General features: G+C 18.8%; 8 protein-coding genes across 9 annotated transcripts in view; 3 read left to right on the forward strand and 5 right to left on the reverse strand.

Annotated features, from left to right (window-relative positions):
• Nucleotides 1-401: 401 nt before the first annotated feature.
• Nucleotides 402-2,087, reverse strand: PF3D7_1117500 (tyrosine--tRNA ligase; the record flags this gene model as incomplete). The annotated part of the gene is made up of 1 exon (XM_001347816.2): nucleotides 402-2,087. One exon carries the CDS (start codon nucleotides 2,085-2,087, stop codon nucleotides 402-404), a length of 1,686 nt encoding a protein of 561 aa, XP_001347852.2.
• Nucleotides 2,088-2,732: 645 nt separating this feature from the next.
• Nucleotides 2,733-3,856, forward strand: PF3D7_1117600.1 (peptidyl-tRNA hydrolase ICT1; the record flags this gene model as incomplete). Of its 2 annotated transcripts, XM_001347817.2 has the most annotated exons (6): nucleotides 2,733-2,840; nucleotides 3,014-3,090; nucleotides 3,218-3,273; nucleotides 3,426-3,496; nucleotides 3,630-3,698; nucleotides 3,776-3,856. In XM_001347817.2, 6 exons carry the CDS (start codon nucleotides 2,733-2,735, stop codon nucleotides 3,854-3,856), a joined length of 462 nt encoding a protein of 153 aa, XP_001347853.2. The 2 variants fall into 2 exon arrangements, with proteins under 2 accessions (XP_001347853.2, XP_024329123.1); XM_024473316.1 differs by lacking the exon at nucleotides 3,630-3,698.
• A 1,219-nt stretch (nucleotides 3,857-5,075) lies between these two features.
• Nucleotides 5,076-5,880, reverse strand: PF3D7_1117700 (GTP-binding nuclear protein RAN/TC4; the record flags this gene model as incomplete). Its single annotated transcript, XM_001347818.1, has 2 exons — nucleotides 5,076-5,602; nucleotides 5,763-5,880. The coding sequence occupies 2 exons, from the start codon at nucleotides 5,878-5,880 to the stop codon at nucleotides 5,076-5,078; spliced, it is 645 nt and encodes a 214-aa protein (XP_001347854.1).
• Nucleotides 5,881-8,663: 2,783 nt separating this feature from the next.
• PF3D7_1117800 (DNA mismatch repair protein MLH) lies at nucleotides 8,664-11,714 on the reverse strand (the record flags this gene model as incomplete). The annotated part of the gene is made up of 1 exon (XM_001347819.1): nucleotides 8,664-11,714. The coding sequence occupies one exon, from the start codon at nucleotides 11,712-11,714 to the stop codon at nucleotides 8,664-8,666; it is 3,051 nt and encodes a 1,016-aa protein (XP_001347855.1).
• A 1,402-nt stretch (nucleotides 11,715-13,116) lies between these two features.
• PF3D7_1117900 (conserved Plasmodium protein, unknown function) lies at nucleotides 13,117-17,646 on the forward strand (the record flags this gene model as incomplete). The annotated part of the gene is made up of 2 exons (XM_001347820.2): nucleotides 13,117-17,242; nucleotides 17,357-17,646. The coding sequence occupies 2 exons, from the start codon at nucleotides 13,117-13,119 to the stop codon at nucleotides 17,644-17,646; spliced, it is 4,416 nt and encodes a 1,471-aa protein (XP_001347856.2).
• Nucleotides 17,647-18,224: 578 nt separating this feature from the next.
• PF3D7_1118000 (conserved Plasmodium protein, unknown function) lies at nucleotides 18,225-18,981 on the reverse strand (the record flags this gene model as incomplete). Its single annotated transcript, XM_001347821.1, has 2 exons — nucleotides 18,225-18,449; nucleotides 18,604-18,981. 2 exons carry the CDS (start codon nucleotides 18,979-18,981, stop codon nucleotides 18,225-18,227), a joined length of 603 nt encoding a protein of 200 aa, XP_001347857.1.
• Nucleotides 18,982-21,599: 2,618 nt separating this feature from the next.
• PF3D7_1118100 (AP-1 complex subunit sigma, putative) lies at nucleotides 21,600-22,146 on the forward strand (the record flags this gene model as incomplete). Its single annotated transcript, XM_001347822.1, has 2 exons — nucleotides 21,600-21,781; nucleotides 21,861-22,146. 2 exons carry the CDS (start codon nucleotides 21,600-21,602, stop codon nucleotides 22,144-22,146), a joined length of 468 nt encoding a protein of 155 aa, XP_001347858.1.
• Nucleotides 22,147-23,130: 984 nt separating this feature from the next.
• PF3D7_1118200 (heat shock protein 90, putative) overlaps nucleotides 23,131-24,365 on the reverse strand; it is a gene marked incomplete at both ends in the record, with an annotated part of 2,793 nt that continues 1,558 nt past the window's right edge. The window contains one exon of the mRNA XM_001347823.1: nucleotides 23,131-24,365. This exon is cut by the window's right edge and continues 1,558 nt beyond it. Coding sequence (XP_001347859.1) covers nucleotides 23,131-24,365 — 1,235 coding nt within the window.

Consider the following 24,365-nt stretch of genomic DNA (forward strand, 5'->3'; position numbering starts at 1 on the left):
TTTTTAATTAAACTATAAAAATATATTATTTCTTATATAATCATTCAAATAATTAATTTGATTTAATTTGATTTGATTTGATTTGATTTGATTTGATTTAATTTGATTTGATTTGATTTGATTTAATTTGATTTGATTTGATTTGATTTGATTTGATTTGATTTGATTTGATTTGATTTGATTTAATTTAACTTAATTTAATTTTTTTTTTTTTTTTTTTTTTTTTTTCTCCTAATCTATTTCTTAAATCGTTTGTTATAGGTTAATATAAATATATACGCATTTTATATAATGATTAATAAAATCATTTAAATGAGAAAAAAAAAAAAAAAAAAAAAAAAAACACAAGCATATATATATATATATATATATATAATATATATATATTTTATAATCATATGTCATTTTATTATTATAGAATAACTTGTTCTTTTGCCTAACCTGAGGATTGCATAATAATTATTATGAAGCTTTATAAAGTTATTTATATTCAATGAATATTTTGAATCATTTATAAGAAGTTCATTTAAATATATACAATTTTGACTTATCTTTTCTTTAGCTTCTTTGTTAGTAGATGCAATATCAAATTTCTTCAATAAATCTGAAATATTTATTTGCTTTTTATTTATATGTTCCATTGTTATTTCAACATATGGAAATACTTTTATATCATCAATATTATTAATTTTATGAAATTCATTATTCTTTAAAACATCTTTCATTTTATGTATTTTTTTAACAGTGTGTTCACCAAAAATATAAGAGGTAACACTATCTGATAGTTGTTTTTTAGCTTGGTTAATTTTTTCTTCATAACTTTTTTCCAATGATATATCATTACTATAATTATTATGCTCAGTAGTAATATTTATGTCTTTCACATTATTATTATTATTATTATTATCATTATTTTTTTTTTTTTTATTAGAGTCATCCAAAGTCTCATCCAAAATCTCATTTAAGTTTGTATCCATTGGATTATATACTGTTTCAATTTCTTGATTTATATTTATTTTTAAATTAGTTAACATATCAATATATGATTGAACCTTTTGATCTTCTACATTTCTTAAAAAATTCCAGAATAAATATGGAGAGTTATAATTTTTATCTATCCATATAGGTAACCTTTTATTTTCATTAAATTGAGACTTACTATATTTTATATTATTTTTATATACTAATAAATTAGTAGTTAAACCATATAATTGAGTATTAGATATATACTGAGCAAGTTCTATTCCTGATTGTATATTACCCCATTGATCTGATCCTCCTATTTGTATACAGGTTTTAAATTTATTAAACAAATGTAAAAAATCAAATGATTGTAATGTTATATAATTTAAATCTTTCAATGTAAGGTTTTTTTTAATTTTATTAAGAAAACATTCTTTTCTTAATAATTTATTAATAGAAAAATATTCTCCATATTTTAAAAAATCAATTATATTCATTTTATCATACCATAAACTATTTTTTAATATAATTAAAGAACCTTTATTATCTGATTCATATATAAATTCTTTATCCCTTTCTATATTACTTTTTTTAATTAATTCATTCATATCTTCTTCACATATTTCTCTTTGAAGAAATAATTCAATTATTGTTCTTCTAATATTTTCTTCATTCTCTAATATATCTTTCTCCAACGTTTTTTGTCTTTCTACTTTTTGAAATGAAGGGTCTCCTATTTGTGTGGTACTATTTCCTAATAATATAATAACATCTGTATTATGATTACGTAATATATCCAAAGTAATCAAAGGTACTAAATTACCTAAATGCAAATATTTGCATGTTAAATCAATACCTGCATAAACACTTTTTCTATTTTTCTTTTCTTTCTCATTTTCATTGTGATATAATATCTTATCAATATTTCTTATATCACTTACATAATGAATCAATTTCCTTTCATATAATTTTTTTAAAGCTTTCGATTTAATATCATAGGTACCTATGTTATTTTTATTATTCTCGTGAATTATGTTATTCAATCTATGAGGAGCAAACTTTTTATAACATCTTATTATTTGTATTAAACCATTATATATAAATAAAACCTTTAATATTATCATATATATCTTTACCATCCTATAACACTCCAACCATTTTATTTAATTATTTTATTATAGCATATATATAATAATTTTTACTATACTTTCTTTTTATCAATTTTTCATCATTCCCATTTACAAATAAATAAATAAATAAATATATATATAAATACAATGTATAATTAGGTGTATATATTATCTTATTTTTCTAATATATTATGAATATATAATTTTTATATTCCAATTAATTAGAAAAATGAACAAAATTAAAAAATCTAAAAATTTTACGCACACAAGTAAAAAAAAAAAAAATATATATATATAAATTTATATATATATATATATATTTTTTTTTTTTTTTTTCTTTTAAAGCACCTGAACAGTTCATAATTATTTTAAGGCCCAATTATTATACGCCCTCTTGAATTTTATAAAAATATGAAGATATAAATATCTACAATTCATTGTAACATGTATATAATAAATAAATCAATATATATATTTTTTATTTTATGATTAAATGATATATAAACAAACGTATATATTCATATGTACCAATTAACTGTTAAGTATAGATAATACATTTTTTTTCTGTGTAATTCTTTTTTTTTTTTTTTTTTCTTCATTGTATATATAAAAAATGGCTAGCCATTATAATTTAAAAGAATGTTTGCATTAAGTAGATATTTTTTACTATCTTTTGAAATTCCCTTTAATCAAATTCAAAAAATTACAGCACGTTCATCAGGTCCAGGAGGACAAAGTGTCAATAAGGTGAAATAGGAAAAATGTGAAATTCACATAGGTTTTTTTTTTATGCATAATATAATCAAATATATGTGTATATAAATATTTACATGTACATGTGAATACATATACATATATACATATATATATATATATATATATATATATATATATATATATATATGTGTATATTTTCAAAGGCTGAAACGAAAGTACAAATCCGATTTAATGTGGATGATGCTAAATGGATTCCTCTAAATGTTAAAGAAAATTTAAAGTAAAGAAAAAAATAATAATAAAAATAAAATATAAAGAAAAAGTACTTCTCTCCCCATATTTTTGAATTATGCCCATTAATATACATACTTTATAATATATATAAATTTTGTTTAATACAATCACAGAAAGATTTATAAAAATAAACTGAGCAAAAACAACGATCTCATAATTGAATCTGAAGGTTTGCAAACTATGAATATATACAGATAGTTTTAAATTATTATATATAATACAATGTATCATGTTAATTATATGTTATTATAAAATTTGAAAAATTATGATTTATAAAAATATACATATATATATATATATTATATATATTGAATTCTACAGAAACGTCTTCACAAATATCTAACTATAAAATATGTGCTGACAAACTTAAACATATTCTTGAAGAAGCCGAAGTAAGGAAAATGATACACTATTTGACAATGTTCAAATGATATTTCTTCCTACTTATATAAATAAATAAATATATATATATATATATATATATATATAATTAATAATACATATATTGTTTGTTTAATGTTTTAGAATTATAAAGAAAAAATTAAACATACATGTATAAAAGATTTTATTCATTTAATTAAGTCTGATGAACAGGTGACGCAACATATATATGTTTATATATTTTATATATATATATATATATATTTTTACATTATTATAATTATTTACAGATAAAAAAATACAAAGATAATTTAATTAATCAAAAGAAGAAGCGACAGCAAAGGAAATTCAATAAGCGTGATTATGATTGAAGCATTTTGTATTTTGTTAATATTTTATTTAATTCTTTAGACAGAAAACAATAACCTTTTGTATTGTGTTATGTAGTAGTCATATTTTTATATGTATGCTTCATAGAAAGTAATAATCCTTCATATCTAACTATGTATTATATTAAAAAGATTACATGAAATAAATATACTTTTATTTATTTATTTCATTTTTTTTAATTTTTTTTTTTTTTTCTAGTTTGTACAAAAAAACCAACAAATTTTTTAATATATTACTTGTTCACATTCTAAGTAATATAAAAAATTCCCTTTTGGAAATCACAAAAATTGCTTTTTGTGTTATAAATTTAAATAATTTTATCCTTTTATTCTTAAATACACATAATATTTTTTTTAAATATATATATATATATATATATACACATTTGTATATATTTTTATTTGTTTATTGTCCCTTTGTCATTTACTTTGACAAATGTGTAAACTGTAATCTATATATAATATATATAAATTAAATAACTTCATTAAAATTATTTAAATATGATTTTTAAAATAAAGAGATTATTTAAAATATACATGCGCGCACATATGCATATAAAGCTTTGAAAAAATGTTATTTGAAAAACCACATAATAATATGAATACAATTTTTTTTTTTTTTTTTTATAGTATTAGTATTTATATAAAAAAAAAAAAAAAAAAAAAAAAAAAAGATTTATATATATATATATATATATATATATATACAACTAAATGATCTTGACAAGATATGTTTAACAATTTTTAATTTTTCAATATATATAGCTAGCACATTTTTTTTTTTTTTTCAACATATATATATATATAACAATATATATATATGTATATATTAATATATGCATTTACATATACATTCACACATAAATTCATGTATAATTTTGCATACATATGTTTTTATTTCAAAAATATACATATTTATATATATATATATGTATATATTTCAGTGTAGTCATTATGCATATAAATATGCAAATCTTAAAAGGTCTGACAAATGGTACTAAATTGTATCTTATTACAATATATATATATATGTGTGTCTATAGATTTGGTAGATTAATTTAAGTTTTTTTTTTTTTTTTTTTTTTTTTTTTTTTTTATTATTTCATTTTGGCTGTTTTGTTCTATTTTTTTTTTTTTTTTTTTCATTCCATTTTGGCTGTTTCCCCTTTTTTTTTTTTTTTTTTTTTTTTTTTCTATTTATTTAATTTTCAATATCTTCTTCATCAATAGCTACAGCTGCTGCTTGCTCTAATTCTTTTTCAGCTTCTCTTACAATATTTAGATCAATTTGGAACTCTGGTGCTTTAGCATGTTCTCCTACGAAAACAAGATTTGGTTGGTTGGACAATCTCCTAGCTAACCATAAGAAAGGTTTTTCGAAATTGTAATTTGATCTTGCAGATAGATCGTAGTATTGTAAATTCCTTTTTCTGTGAAATTGAATTTGCCTTGATTTTACTTGTCTGTCTTTAACATCAACTTTGTTTCCAACTAAAACCATAGGAATTGTTTCACACACTCTTGTAATATCTCTATACCAATTTGGAACGTTCTTGTAAGTAATACGAGAAGATACATCAAACATAATTATAGCACAATCACTTTTTATATAATATCCATCTCTTAAACCACCAAACTTTTCTTGTCCTGCAGTATCCCATACGTTAAATTGAGTTTTTCCAAAGTTTGTTTGAAATTTTAAGGGGTGAACTTCCACACCAAGAGTAGCTAAAAAAAAAAAAAAATTATAATAAAATAAATAAATACAAAAATATAAAAAATAAATATAAATATATATGTAAACATATAAATAAATAAATAAATATATATATATATATATATATATATATATTAATGTTCCCATTTTATTATTTCTCCTTTTCATTACGTATATATTTTTTTTCAAATTCTCCAGTCAAGTGTCTTTTCACAAAGGTTGTTTTGCCAACACCACCATCACCGACTAAGATTAATTTATATTGTGGAATATATTCTTGTGAATCCATTTTTTAAATTGTATCTAATAAAAAGAAAAAAAAAAAAAAAGATATATTAAAATAAGACTATAATGTTGTAAATATATATTTAATTTATAATATCAACTGACATATTGCTTATGTGTTATATACAAAAATATACGTATATATAATAGAAACATATAAATATTATATATACATACATATAAATATATATAGTTTTAATCTATTTAATTTTTTTCCCCTTTAAAATTTAAAAAATAAATATTATATATATAAATGAAATATAATATGTTAAAATATGTATGTAAAGTACTAATATACAAATTTTTTCCTTTTTTCATTTCACATAAGAAAAAAAGTTATAAAAATGGAAATGAAATATTAATAATATTAATAATAATATATGCATATATCGTAGAATTAATAAGTAATAATCATATATTGTTTATAAATTTTTTACATATATCTCAATATATAAATATATAAATATATATATATATATATATATAATATTATTATACACTTTATAAATTATTCACTCCTTTAAGATTATTTTTATTTTTATATTTTTCCCCTTACTTTATAATATATTATTTAGGTATTTATATTATATATAATAATACAACTATAAAATTATTGTTTATTTTTTTTTTTTTTATTATGATCTATGTAAAAAAGAAGTTTTTTTTTTTTTTTTTTTTTTTTTCCTTATATTATATTTTAAACAAATAAAAATAAAATTTTTTTTTTTAGAAAAATAAGCAAAGAAGGAAAGAAATTAGAGCAAAAATAAAAATAATGGAAATAAAAAAAATATATATTTTATTTTATTATATTATATTATATATATATATATATATATATATTAATTTATAATCTCAGAAAAAGGGGGAAAGAAAAAAAAGGTTATTATTAAATAATATGAAAAAAAAAAAAAAAAAAAAAAATTGTAATAAAAAGAAACGCAAAGGATAATTTTTGATGGATATTATATAATTATTAATATAAAAAAAATATATATATATAATATATTCATATATTTATTATATGAAATTAATAAATAAAAAAAAAATATTACATATATAATATTTATTTTAATTATATATTTATAATAATATAATAATAACAATTATTATTATTATATATAATTATATAATATATATATTTTATTGAAATAATATAAAATGTATATTATATATATATAATATATATATTATAAAATACCACATCTTTGCATTATATAATAGTATATATATATTTTTTGTACATATTATATAATATACAATATTTTCTTATAATTTTTTTTATGTATTTTATATTTATTAATATATATATTTATTTATATATATACATAATATATTTAAATAATATCATGATATATATATATATATATATATTATATATATAATATATTTTTATATATGAAAGAAAAAGTTATTATTTATTATTATATATTTCCATTAAGAATATAATATAAAAATATAATAATAATATGTTATATTTATTATATATAAAAATATATATAGTAAAAAAGAGCACATTTTTTTTATTATTATATGATATATATAATAATAATAATAATATATTTATAAATATTTTATATGTATTTTATCCAAAAATATATTATATATATATAATATTATTTAGGAGCGTACGTTTTATTTACATATTTAAAAAAAAAAAAAAAATATATGGTGCTACATGTAATATTTTATATATATATATTTTTTTTTTTTCAAAAAAAATATGTAATAGCATAATTTTATAAAAATAAAAAAAGTACACATAAAAATATATATAATATTTTAATTAATTATTCTTGTGGTAATCTGTTTCTTTTCTTTTCTTTTCTTTTTTTTTTTCTTTCATATCTACTAAGTAAAAATAACAGTTTAAAATAAGCACCTCAATAATACAAAAAGGTCAAAATGTATATATGTGTATATGACAAAAAAAAAAAAAAAAAAAAAAAAAAATATATTTATTATTATCCCATGTGTGGAGAAATATTGCTCAAAAAAAAAAAAAATAAATAAATAAATAAAAATAAGAATAAAATAAACAAACTTATTTATATATAATTTTTTATTGTTAAACCTATAAACAGGTTACACATATAAAGATGTAAGAAACATCTTTTTTATGTATTTAGTTTTATGTAAAATATTTCCGTTTTAACAAAAATAAAATTGATAAATATATAATCATATATATATATATATATATATATATATATTTATTTATTTATTTATATATCAATTTTATTTTCGTCTTATCCTTTATTATTTTAGTAATTTTTAATATATATGGATATATTGTTACTTCCATAATTATAGAAACGAATATGTTCTTTGGTTTGATAAAAAGATGATTATATTTACAATATGGCATTAGGATCACCATTTTATTATAATCATTGAAGATATTTTAAAATAAAAAAAAATATACGTTTTTATTTATAAGATATATACACATATATATATATATATATATATATATTATATAAGTAGATAAATTAATTAAAAAATTTTCACAATTAAAAAAAAAAAATAATAATATAACATTCGGATTGTTAAGCATATATATATATATATATATATATGTATATATTTTATATTTTATATTTATTTAATTAATTATAAAATAGTGAGGCCATTTTATTGTTATAATAATATAAGTAATAAATTGTATAAGCATACATATTACACACATATAATATATATATATATATTTTTTTTTTTTTTTTTTTTTTTTTTTTTTTTGTGGGAATAGTTAATTTTGGAGAAATTTATGTAAATTAAAAAAACCCTTTAGCAACGTTCAAAAATTTTGTAGAGCTGATTGAGTGAAGTTAATTCTATTATATATCCATTATTTGAAAATGTGGTAGGTATTTTCATAATATTATTTAATTGTATCATAGGAAAAAAATATTTTTCAAAAACTAGATTAATATTTCTAGATACGGATAAATGTTTATTAATATCTACTACCGATTCATCTCCTAGAATATAATCAAGATTTGTTTCATCATAATGTTGATTATGATGATTTGAATTGTTAATATGTTTATTACTTTTGTTTAACAACATTTGTATTTCTTTTTCTTTTTCTTGAATCATAAGAAGATCATCTTGGTATGTCCATTCTTTATCGTTCAATAAGGTAATTTTCGAATAAAAATTCGCTAGTAAATAACATATACCATTAATACAATTAATTTCTTTTGAATAATCAATTTGTGTAGCTAATCGTAAAAATAAGAAAGGTAGAAATTCTTGTCCTGGGAAATATTCTCCACAACAAGCTGGAAAAGTAACAATACAACCATCTTCAATAATTATTGAAAAATAATCTGAATACATTTCATTATACGTATAAAATATTTGTTCCAATTCATTACATACTTTTTCTATATTCTTATTCGCATAATTTGGATTTTCATAAAAACCAGAATAAGAATTATTAACAGCTACTAATAATAAATCATATAAAGGTATAGGTGGATCAAATTCAAAAGGTGGTATCTTACCTAATCTATTTAATATAGATTGATATGTAACTTCTTTTATTATAAGCGGCATTTTTATTAATAATAATTTTTCTTTATATTGTATTAAACTATGCATATTATCAACAGGTCCTACATATATGGAATTTTTTAAACATTCTGTTAATTCTTTTTTTTCTTTTTCTTCACAAATCATTTTTAATTTCTTTATACTAGATATTTCATCTGCTTCACATGGATATTTTCTATCATATATTTTGTTACTAATATGTTTATCTATTTGGGTATTGTATAAAACACTATTAGGCCCTTTTAATTTTAATATTTCATATTCCTTTTCCTCTATTTTGTTATTATTATTATTGTAATTCATATGAAGATTTGCCCTTATATTTGTCTGATCATAGGTTTTGTTGTACTCATCATTATGTTCATATAAATCAATCTGTTTAGCATCACCATTATGATCACCATTATATAACATATCAACAGATTTGTTATTATCAAGATGATCATCTATCATATTTTCTTTTTTTACAAAATAATTCGTCAAAGTTATTTGCTTGAAATCTGTTCTCACCCTCTTAGTATCAATTTGCCTTTTTATTACATTGTTATTATCATGTAATAAACCTTGTCTTAATTTTGATAATTCTTTATCTTCTTTTTTTATTTCTAGCATGCTCGAATTAATATCTAGTTTTGTTTGTAAAAGTTTCTCTCCAGTTATATTAAATGTTCTCATGTTATGAAAAGATTTTAAAAACTCCTGTATCTTTTTCCCTATCAACATGGATATTTCTTCTTGATATAAAAAATGTACTTCTTTTTTTGTAGGATGAACATTAATATCTACTATATCGTATTTTAAACGTAAAGATAAATATATCCAAGGGTAATTCCCTTTAGCCAAAAAATTTGAATATTGATTTTCACAACTTTTTTTTATTATATTAGATTCTACTAAACGGTCATTTATAAAAAATATATAACATCCCTTCTTCCCATTATATGTAGGATTACTTATTAATCCATAACATTTAAAAAATGTAGGAATACTTTTTTCTTTTAAAAATATTGTGCTTAATTCTTTAGATATATTCCTACCATAAACCTTTTGAATAACACATCTTACGTTGTTTAGATGTTTTTCATAATTCTCATCTAAATATTTTTCTTCTTCCAAAATTTTCTTTTCTAATTCGTTATACATACATGACGATGCGTCTGGATTATCGGTGGCTTCTTTATCCGTATGGTTATTATCACACGGTAAATTATTACATGTTATATTATTATCATGTGGTAAATTATTACATGTTATATTATTATCATGTTGTAAATTATTACATGTTATATTATTATCATGTGGTAAATTATTACATGTTATATTATTATCATGTGGTATATTGTTACATGTTATATTATTATCATGTGGTAAATTGTTACATGTTATATTATTATCATGTGGTAAATTATTACATGTCATATTATTATCACAGGGTAAATTCCCATCGGTAGTATTGTTTTCATCAAACCGTTCCTTTCTTTTCTTCTTTATGATATATATACCTGCATAACCTCCTATGCCCTTACCAACCTTTTGAGTATTCAAATCAACAGTATTACTTAACCATTTCTTACATGTAAAAGAAACGTTTGGATAGTGAATTGCATATTTTTGTAATACTTCTAAACATTTATTATATTCATCATTAGGATTCATAGTTTTTAATCTTGCTGGCATATTATAAAATAAATCATCAAATCTTATTATAGTACCATTTTTACCTGAACAAACGGTAGGTTCATCTTGAGTAGGTTTCCCATCTTTATAATTACACGTATAACAAAAAGGAGAATTTCTTTTTTTAGAAGTTATTGTTAAATAGGATACATGAGAAATAGATGCTAAAGCTTCACCTCTAAAACCAAAAGTTTTAATATTTCTTATATCTTTATGATTACTAATTTTACTAGTTGTAAATCTTTCACATACTATTCTTAAATCCTCTTTATGTATACCATCCCCATCATCTATAATTTGTAATGATTTTAATCCTCCTTTATTTAAATGTATACTTATAGAACTCGAATTTGCATCTAAACTATTTTCTACTAGTTCTTTTAAAGCATTACATGGACGAATTATAACCTCACCAGCAGCTATACGATTAATATCTTCTTCAGCTAGCTTAATTATTCTTCGATCTCCATTGGAATCATTCATAAGTATATTATCATTATTATTATTATTATATTTATCATTATATTTATCATTATTATCATTATCTCTATCGTTATCCTTCATATTAATATTTCCACAAATATTTATATCCTCATTAATCATTTTTTTTTTTTTTTTCTTTTTTTTTTTTAAATAAGAACATAAGGAATACCATGAAATGGTAATATATATAATAATGCCTTTACATGCAATAATAAAGAAATAATAAAATAATAGAATTCATAAAATATGCGGAATATATCATATGATATATATATATATTTATTTATGTACGAATAAATTTACGAATACATCTTTTGAGTATCCCAAATGTGTACAGTAAATTTTTTTTTTTTTTTTTTTTTAATTTATAAAAAAAGGAGATTATAATGATTCAGCCATAAAAAAAAAAAAAAAAAAAAAAAAAAAAAAAAAAAATATATATATATATATATATATGTATATATATATATATATATATATAATGTTTATAATTATTTTTATTTTTTTTTTTTTCATAAACCATTCTACGTAGATATAAAATACAAGATAAATATTATATGTTATATATATATAATTTGTTTTATTTATACAATAACATTATTTCTTTAATTTTCTTTTTTATTTAATTTAATAAAGCGTAAATTTATTAATTTGACGTTATTTTATTTTTACCCATTTAAAATAGAGAGATTAACAAAAGAAGAAAAAAAAAAAAAATAAAAAAAAAATAAATAAATAAAATAAAATAAAATAAAATAATAATAAAAAAAAAAAAAAAACGAAAGAAAAAAAAAAAAGAAATATATATATAATATATATATGTATATATGGATATATATACATAGTAGTATATGCATACTTATATCTTATGTGATAATATTCATATTTAATGACATATAAACTGAGTTGCATACATAAATTTATTTAGACAAAAGGAGAAAATATATTTGCTTAATTTATATGTTTATTCAAACCATTCTAACATTATCACAAAAAAAAAAAAAAAAAAAAAAAAAAAAAATATATATATATATATATATATGTATATATATATTTATTTGTTCATTTATATGTATGTATTTTTTTTTTTTTTTTTTTTTTTGTGTGGCAATTAAAAAAATATAATATACTTTGAATTTTTATAGTTTTACCATTTTTTATTCCGTATAATGACAAAAGAAAAATGTAATGTTACATATGATATAATTTGACATTATATACAAATATATTTACATATTTATATATATATATATATATATATATATATATATATATTTTTATGTGTATATTTTTTATATCTCCCTCATGTGATAATTTACATATCTTATAAAAGTTGAACCCTATATCTATGTTAATATAAATGGTAGCAAAATATATATATGCAAATATTAAAATAATAAGAATATATATATATATATATATATATATATATGTATGTATGTATTTATTTGTATATTCATTTGTATATTCGTTTGTATATTTATTTATTTATTTATTTATTTATTTATATATTTATTTAAGAATGGAAAAGGAAAAGAACCAATTCGAAGTAACAAGAAATTTATGTACGACGAGCATAAAAGAAAATTTGGAATGTTCTACGAATATTATAAAAAATGTAAATAATTTTATGTCAAGTCCGAAATTAGATAATAATTATAATTACAATAATAATATATTGTATTATGACGGTACATATGATAAAGAAGGACAAAATGGAAATGAAATGAATTATGCAAGTAATACAAATAATATGAATAATATAAATAATATAAATAATACAAATAATAATATTGATAATAATAATAATAATGATAATATTGAATTATTTTGTAATAATTACTCCAATGGATTTTTATTAAATGAAGAATATACAAAAGGTATGGAATATGACAAGATTATTATAAACGAAAAATATTGCAACAGCCCTATCGATACACTTCATAACAATTTACAAACAAATAAGCTAGCGAATGTTGTAAATTCTATAAGATTTGAAGATAATACAAATATTAAAATTCCTGTCTTCTTAAAAAATTCTCCTCTTTATGTTTTGTATCCTGAGCTTAATTCATATATAAAGGATACTTTAATTAAAAATGATAAGAAACAAGAAAGTGAGGAATCTAGAATGGATGGTATGAAGGAATCTGTGGTGAATGAGCAAAATAATGTGGAAAATAACAAAATAATTTTTAAAAATGACAACACACAAAAAAATGAAAATTATATTATGTCAAATAATAACAATAATAATAATGATGATAATTATTATTATTGTGGTTATAATAACTATATTAATAATATACATGATGAAGAAACAAAGAATATAAATAAATATCTATCCAACCATATCGACAATAATACTATTATTAAAAATAAAATGTATGATTATTTTGATTATGAAAAGAATAATATGATACATATATTAAATGTGAATAATATAAATGATGTATTATTAAAAAATGAAAAAAAGGATCCGGTAGATATTATATTAAATTCTTATAAAAATATATATGTATCGAAAAATAAAAACGATATTAATATGAATAATGAAATGAATACTGAAATGAATACTCTAAATGTTTTGAAAGAACAAAAAATGCCTATTCTTGATCATAATGATACGGATCATTTTTTAAGTGTCGAAAAAAATATGAAGAAAAAAATAAATGTCCTAAAATTTAAAGATAACAATGGTGATGATAATGGTGATGATAATGGTGATGATAATGATGATGATAAGGGTGATGATAAGGGTGATGGTTATGATGATGATAATAATTATTACACATTCGATAATAATAATCTTTACAATCACCCAGACCATACACACTCTTCAAAACTTTCGAAGAATCCATTATTCATCTCTTTTATAGATACGAAAAATAAAACGGCAAAGTTAAAAACATTCGATATAAATAATAACCAAGAAGTTAAAAGAAATCAATTTTTTATTTCGGAAAAGACAAAAAAAGGGACTTCAAAAGATGCTCAGGTACAAACCAACGAAGAAGAATTAACAAAACATTTAACTGAAAATATGGTCGATTCGGATGTAGAACATATTTTAAATATAATAAATAAGAAAACAAAAAAAATCACGGAGAATGTAAATACACAAGAAAATAAAGAAATATCTTCAAACAGTCATATATTAAATAAAAATAGAGATATAACATTACATAATAATCAAACAAATATAAACTCATCAAAATATGACATTTCTTATAATTTAATACAACCATCTTATAGCGATAAAAGTTTTAGTAATACTACAAATAATACAAAAGGTTGTAATACTAGTAATAGTGTTGTTTTAAAAAGAAATTATAAGAACAATAAAAATGTCCAACATGAAAATTACAAAAATGTTTGTAATAATAAATGTACTATGAAGAAAAATATATATACAACCAATATGAAAATGCCAAAATATAATTTTAGTACACCTATAAATATATATAACGATTATATAAACAGATATGTAAACACAATATGTATGACAAATCAAAAGAGTGGTAATATGAATATGTATACACGTATGAAAAATAATACGAATAATATGTATAATATGAATAATAAGAATAATACGAATAATATGAATAATATGAATAATAAATATAATAACAATGTTTATATTAAACATCATATTAAAAACCACATGAATAACTCATCAGAAGATATTTTTAACATTAAAAATCAATCTCTATCAAATATTAACAATAATAATTATTTCTATTACCAAAATAAAGAAGAACAAATAAAAAATGCATATCTACCGTTTATATATCATATGCTAAATATCCCTTGCCATGATACAAATGTAAATTTGTCCTTTTTAAAAAAAACTTATCAAATCATGGAAAAACAAAAAAATGAAGGTTTATCAAAATTAGGAATAGATATACAAAAACAAAAGGAAGAAACATATGTACAAAATGATGAACATATAAATAACAAAGTACAAATTAATGAACACGAAAAGGAAGACGAACACCAATACAAACGTAAAGACGAAAAGGAAGACGAACACCAATACAAACGTAAAGACGAAAAGGAAGACGAACACCAATACAAACGTGAAAACGAAAAGGAAGACGAACACCAATACAAACGTGAAGACGAAAAGGAAGACGAACACCAATACAAACACAAACACAAACAGGAAGACGATCGTGAATATAAAAAATCCAAAATTATAAAAGATTTATTACTAAAAAAATTAGATATAGAAAAAAAAAAAAAAATATATGAAAAATGGAAATACGAGAATTATTTAAAAACCATATACCATGCAAAAGGAAATAATTCATTGAAATATAGAAACAAAGAATATTTTGATTTTTTAAAAAGTATTTATTATAATGATAAAAACAATATTCATAATTCAGACTATTTAGATGAACACACTACATATAATAAAAAACAACAACTATTATATTCACCCACATCTTTGAATAAAAGAAATAATAATAATTCATATTCTTATGAAAATAAAAATAATTATAATAAACCAATAAATGACGAAAAATCTCTTAACTATGACAAAAATACAAAATTATATAAATCAAATGATCATAATACAATATTTAAATTTTCTAATAAATTGATTCCTCAGAAATGTGAAGAAAATAATCAAATCAGATGTAGGTCTCTATCATATAAAAATAGATTACAGAAATTAAAATTATTAAAAGAAAGTATACAGCATTATAAACTCAAATCAAATACAAGAAATGTTTTTAATACAGATCAAAATAAACAAACTGTAAAGAATAATAAACATAATCATTTTATACAACATAAAGATGTGCAGATGATTCAAAATGATATATCTAACAATACTAATAATCTAAATTATGAGAGAGAAAAGAATAATAATTATGAAAGAGAAAAGAATAATAATTATGAAAGAGAAAAAAATAATAATTATGAGAGAGAAAAGAATAATAATTATTTAAGCGAACATTTACTATTAAATCAAAAACAAAACAATACAAATAATCAAGGCCAAGAACAAAATAATATTAAAATTAAATATAATTTAAAAAAACAAAATATGTTAAAAGACAATTATAAAGATACAAAAAATTATGAGCTAAATTATGTAACAAATAATAATACGTTTAAAAATAATATAAGTACAGAAATATTTCAGGAACGAAATAGTTGGAATAATCTTTCCAACACTCTTCACAATGAAACTATAGATAATCATAAAAGGAATAGTAGAAATTATCATATGGTAGGTAAACTAAAAGGTACAACCTCAAATTATAATAATTATGACAATAAATATGATAATAATAATAATAATAATAATAATAATCGTAGTCAGAAGATGATGAATAATAAGAAGAATATGAATATGAATAGGAAGAACCTATTAAATAATATAAACACCACAAAAAATAATAATAATTTCAATAACCACCTTAGAATAAAAGTCAGTGTAAAAAATCCAAACGAAGAATCAACTATACGTCATATTAAAAATGATACAACAACGAAACATAAAAGTTTTAGTAATAAACAAATTTTTAATAAAGAATTACTAAATAAAGAAAAAGCAATTCTAAGTGATACCGAAATACAATTTAGAAAAAAAAATTCGATAGATCAACCAAAAGAAAACCTTCCAACTAGTAACAAAAAGAAAAAAAAAAAAAAAAAAAAAAAAAAAATATATATATATATATATTTTATTTATTTATTTATTAATATATATAATAACTTATTACCTTTTTCATTCCTTATAGATACATCCAATACAAAAAATTTCCTAAAGAAAAATAATGGATGTGGAGGAGGTAATTACCTAAAAATAAGACCCCCGTTTGTAAACGAAACAAATGCTTCCACACGTTCAAAATCTATAGACACAAATATAGTAGAAACAAAAAATGTCCAGCATTCTTATTTAACCTCCGATTTCAAAAAAAATTTATCAAGGGGTGATAATATTTTTGAAAAGACACACGATGAAATTAATTTGGAAAATATTGATCCAAACAAATGGATTCAGAAAATTTTTGGTGATATTCACTAAATATATTTTATTTGTACATAATTATATTTTGTATGCCTTCATTTTTGTATATGCCTATTCCGTTTTTTCCTTTATTTCTAGTTACTATCATTTTTCATGTTAATACATAATATATAAACATATTTTTTTTTTTTATTTGAATTCTGATACTTTGAATAGTTTTTATATCACATGTTAGATAATTACTTGAAAAAAATAAACTAAAAATGTCGAATTAACAAAAATAATTGTTTCCAGAAAGTTAGTTCCGGATTATGTGTAATTATTATTAATAGTACACACTATGGCATTTCAATAATAATAACAAGATGTAAAAATAAAGATGTACATGTATATATATATATATATATATATATATATAAACTTTTCATACATCAAAATAATAAGGATTAAAACGGTATATATTCATATATATATATATATATATATATTATAAATAAAGGTATTACTAAAAATTTTTTAAAACATACATAATTATAAATAACTAGCGAAATATATTCATGCGATATAATGCGAAAATGAAAAAAAAAAAAAAAAAAAAAAAAAAAATATTACATGAACAAGTCAGGAATCTATATCTATTCTTTTTTTTTTTCGTCTCGCTGTTTCCAATCAAATGAACTAATAGCTAGTTCAATTTCATACGCATCAACAGGTAATTTCCCTGTATATTGCAAAACATCTTTTTGTGTGTGCAAAAATAAACCAGCATTTACGTCTAGTACAATTTTGCCATCAAAAATACCATCTCCATAATCTCCTTTTATAAATTCTACACTTAAATCGTTCTTATTAATTATGCACTGTTCAGGCAAAAAATAATATAATATAATATATATATATATATATATATATATATATATATAATGGGTATATACACATAAAAATATATAGATATATAATTTATTTAGTCTAGTTAATTTAATAATTCTTAGGAACTATTTATTTAAATTTTACCTTTTTTACTTCGGCACCTAGGGAATTTTCTATTGCTCTGGTAAGTTCCTCCTCTGGATATGATTGTGCCAAACCCATATGAGCAAAATAAATTTCATTTACAAGATATTCCAACTCATTTTGATCTTCATTAAACCAGTTAGTAGATAAAAGTAATGTAAAAAAAGATATTAATTTATAATAATCTTTTTTGTCTTCTTCTTTTTCTATTTCAGAAACGTTTATCCATTGATCATAAATATTATTAATGATATCCCATAATTGTTTTTTATCTACTTCTACATCATGTTTCTTTTCAATAATATCGGTTACAGTTCTTATTAATTCACACATATCATTGGGATATATATATTTAGATGCTAAACTAAGTTTCACCATGTTCAATTTACAAACAATATTGTATTTGGGTTTTTTTTTTTTTTTTTATATATATATTATATAATATAATATGTTATAGTATATTTAATTTTTTTTTTTTTTTATAAAATTTATTGCACACAATTATTTTATAATTATAAATTTGTTCTTTTTTAAATAATTAAAATATTACTACATATGTAAATATATATATATAAACATATTTTTGCATTTATTGAAATTTATATATATATATATATATGTATATATTTTTTTTTTTTTGTCATTATTTTGATTGTATTAATCCTTTGCAAATGGACTTTATTCATAAAAAAAATTAATGAATAAATAAACATATATATATATTTATATATATATATAATATATATTTATGTACCTTTTTATAACCTTAATTTCAATTTTTATTTGGTTCACATTTTATTATTTAGAAAACCAAAAAAATAATAATAATAAAATAAAAATAAATAAATAAATAAGTAAAATATAATAAAAAGGGTATAATATAATAAAGTTCAAACAAATAAATAAATAATACTGATAACATATAATTAAATTATAAATAGATAAATAAATAAATTAATTAAAAAGAAAAACTGGGAATATATAAAAAATTAAGAGAAAAATATAAATAATATGAGAATATAAAAATTATATGAATATAAAAATGATGAGTATTTAAAAATTATAAGAATATAAAAATTATCAGTATTTAAAAATAATAAGAATATGAAAAATATGACGATTTAAATATTATAAGAATATAAAACTTACGGGAATTCAAAAAAAAATTATTAGAAAAATAAAAGTTATAAGAATTTTAAAATTATGAGAAATATAAAAATTATATGAGAATATGCAAATTATGAGAATAAAAAAAAAAAAAATATATGGAAAACATAAAGATTATAAGCTTATAAAAAAATTTTAAATAATAAATAAAAAAAAAAATATATATAAAAAACACATTTTAAAATATATATAATTTTATAATTAAAAAGAAAATTTTTTTTTTTTTTCAAAGTACACCAAGTTATAAATATATTAATAAATAAAATACCCATTATTTTTAAAATTTGGTCATACGTAATTAATAATATATGTATTTTAGACTGCTTAAGTATACAATTATAATTAAAAAAAAAAAAAAAAAATATGAATAAGAATAAAAATAAGAAACCTTACAAAATATAAAAAAGAACTTTTAAAATATTTTATTATTCTTTTTTTTTTTTTTTTTTTTTTCTTTCTTCTTTCCCTACAAGAAACAAAAGAAAAAAAAAAATATATATTAAATATGATATTTATATATTATTGATGTCTAACATTTAAATTTTTTTTTTTTCTTTTTTTGGCTTACGAATTAAATAATATAAGAATATATATATATTTAATAATATATTTATTTTTATTACACTTAATATATATGCTAATAATAAATATATATTATCTGAATAATATACAATATATATTATATATATATATATATATATATATAATACCTTATAAGGATAATATATGTATATATTATATTGAGAGATATTTTAATATATTATATATTATTCTTATTTATATAACTACGGTAAAATATTAAATAAATATATATTTACAAATATATTAATATATATATATATATATATATATAATTATTTTGCAACAAAAATAATTTAAATTATGGTGTAGAAAAAAACAAGAAATCGAAATTTCTTTTTTTTCTTCTTTTTATTTTTTTTTTTTAATTTCGTTATTCTTAATATTTTATTTCTAAAATGTTTTAAGCTGTAAAAAATATACATGGAGAAAAATATTTATTTACTTATATATAATTTTTTTTTTTTTTTTTTTTTTTAAACTATAAAAAAATACATTATAATATAATATATATATATTATATATATATTATATAAATAATATTATATGCGTTACATTGTTTCTCCTTTTTATAATTTAATTTTTTTTTTTTTTTTTCTTTATTATATTATTTTATTATAAGATAAAAATAATGTAATTTTTATATTATATTGTATTATTTGTATGTATATTTTTATACCTAACCTTTTTACTTTATATATAAAATAACATATTTATTTTACCTGGTTTTTTTTTTTTTTTTTTTTGTTTTTTAATTAATGAGCTAATAAATGTTGTAATAAAAATATTTATAAATTTGTATGTGTTATGTAAAATAAAATAATAACACATAATTGTAAATAATAAAAAGTATATATGTATATATGTATATATGTAAATATATATATATATATATATTATACTACATTGGTATATATGTATAATATTTAGAGCGTAATGGTTATTTTTCTTATTATGATATAAATATATAGACAAAGAAAATATACATATTATATATATATATATTTTTATTTTTTTACAAAATATATGAGAAATTTTTTTGTTTTTATTTATTTTATTGTCCATATAAATTACTTTTATTTCATTATAATTTTTGAATTGTGTTACTATTCTTTGTGAATTTACATAAAATTATAAGAAGAAAGGAAAAATATAAATAAAAGGATAGAACTAAAAGGGATGATTATTTAAAAATAAAATACACATACATATATATTTTTATATTTTATTTATTTTATTTTGTTGAAAATATGATTCATTTTGTATTACTTATTAGTCGACAAGGAAAAACGCGACTAGCCAAATGGTACATCCCTTTATCTCAAAAGGAAAAGGCAAAAATAATAAGAGAAACATCACAAATAACTTTAAACAGGACTCCAAAACTTTGTAATTTTGTGGAATGGAGAGAATATAAACTTGTTTTTAAAAGGTAACAAAGTTTATATATATACATATATATATATTTATTTATTTATTTATTTATATGTTTCATTTTTTTATTTTGGTAGGTATGCAAGTTTATTTTTTATTGCTTGTATAGATAAAGGCGACAACGAATTAATTACCCTGGAAATTATACATCACTATGTAGAAATTTTAGATAAATATTTTGGTAATGTTTGTGAACTTGATTTAATTTTTAATTTTCATAAAGCTTATTATTTATTAGATGAAATATTAGTAACTGGTGAAATGCAAGAAAGTAGTAAAAAAACAATCCTCCGTATTGTCGCAGCTCAAGACTCATTAATGGAAGATAATAAAACTACCAAAAAATTAGGAGCCCTTATATAATGATTTATAAAATGAACAAATGATTTTATTTGATTCTTTTTTATATGTATAAGGTTTTGTAAAAATTAAATTTTTTTTTTTTTTTTATATATATTCTCACTGATGATAAATGTCTAACATACATATATGACATGTATATATATATATATATATATATATATATATATATATATATGTATATATTTATATATTTATAACCCAATTTGCTCATTTCGTTTTACTTATTTTTTTTTTTATTTTCAAGCTCATAAGACTGAGCTATACCTTTTTTGTGTAATCTCTTTAAAACAACTGTTTTTTTTTTTTTTTTCCTTTTTTTTTTATTAAATACAATAAAAAATATATATGTAATATACATATTTTACTGGTCATAACATCAAATGTTATGTGCAGTCTCGAAATATGGAGATAATGTATTAATATTATTTTTTTATTTTTCAACACATATATATTTTTTTACCTATTATGCTTCTATGAAACATAAATTGGTTTTTATAACCTCTTGTGAAAAGAAATATTTGCATGGTTTTTTAAATGAGGTAGATATTTTGGAAGAAATATATGACAAATGTGTCAATATTAAAAATATACATACATATATATATATATATTTATATATTTATATATTTATATATTTATTTATTTATTTATTTATTTATTTATATATTTATTTATTTATTTATTTATTTATTTATAATTACCAGTTTGTAGAACATTCGTTTGAAACACATATAAAAATATATAAATAAATGTATAAGAAAAAAAAAAAAAAAAAAATTCATACATACATATATATATATATATATATATATATATATATATATATATATATTTATTTATTTATATTTATATAACTACAAATATAATATGTTTATAATACTTTTTTTTTTTTAAACAACAAATGTATTGAGTAAACCAAATAGTAAACAATAATAATAATATATATACAATGTTTATATTTTTTATTTTATTTTCATATTATTTTTATAGGTTGGATGACTGAGCTTCCTTCATGACAGAGTCGTCATTTGTATTATTCTCTTTCGTGTTAACAATATTATCTATAGCCATAGTATTATCCTTTACATCTATTGGTTGATCCTTTGTATTTTCTTGTATGTCTTTTTTTTCATAATGGTATGCATATCTAGCTGTTAATAGCAAGAGTTCATTTAGCTTACTTAGAAGTGAACGTGGGTCTTCTAATATCCCCGCTGCTATGCATGCATTATCATATAATTGTTGAACTAACAATTTGGCTACCTCCTGATTCGTATTTTTTAGATGATATATAGATGTAACTATAGTATGTGAAGGATTAAGTTCTAATGTTGCTGGTAGATTTTGAAACATATTCATATTATTACTATTATTAGTATTATCATTAAAATCTGAATTTTTCATAGTAGCTTTCATAACTTTTCTCAAGGTAGGTGATAAGAATCCAGTAACAACGGCTGGAGATGTGGTTAGTCTTTCTGAAAATTTAACATCTGAACATTTGGAACCTAATACTTGTTTAAAATAGGCTTGTAATTCTTTTTTTTGTTCATCATTAAAGAAAATAGATTGTTTTTTTTCATTATCATTTTTATTTGTATTTAATACAGCTTCATCAAAATCTTCATTTTGCGAAGTGTCTATAGAAACAAATTTGGCATCTTTGTATGTTTGTAAATTCATAAGAACAAATTCATCTATTTCTTCTAGTAATAATAATACATCTATATTTTGTTTTTTGAATGGTTCCATATATGGTGAATTTAATGCTACATTTTTATCATTTGCCGAGAAATAATAAATATTTTTTTGATTATTTCTAAAATTGTTTACATATTGTTTTAAAGATATAAATTTATTTTGATTTATTGAATAAAATCTTAATAAATTCATTAAACTATTTTTATAATGATTTTTATTTGAATCTTCTAAAACCCCTTCTTTTAAATTATAATTATAATTTTTATAGAATTTTAAATATTTCTCTTCATTTATATCTGCTTCTCTTTCTAATGTTTTTAATATTTTACTAACAACCACTCTGGATAACTTATTGATTAAAGAGCTATCTTGCATATTTTCTCTGCTAATATTTAATGGCATATCCTCACAATCTATAACACCTTTAACAAAATATAACCACTTTGGTATTATATTATCTGCATTCTTTTTAACTAATACCTTTTTACAATATAATGATATTTCGATATCATTTGATT

The sequence above is a fragment of the Plasmodium falciparum genome (genome assembly GCF_000002765.6).
Source record: "Plasmodium falciparum 3D7 genome assembly, chromosome: 11".
NCBI lineage: Eukaryota > Apicomplexa > Aconoidasida > Haemosporida > Plasmodiidae > Plasmodium > Plasmodium falciparum.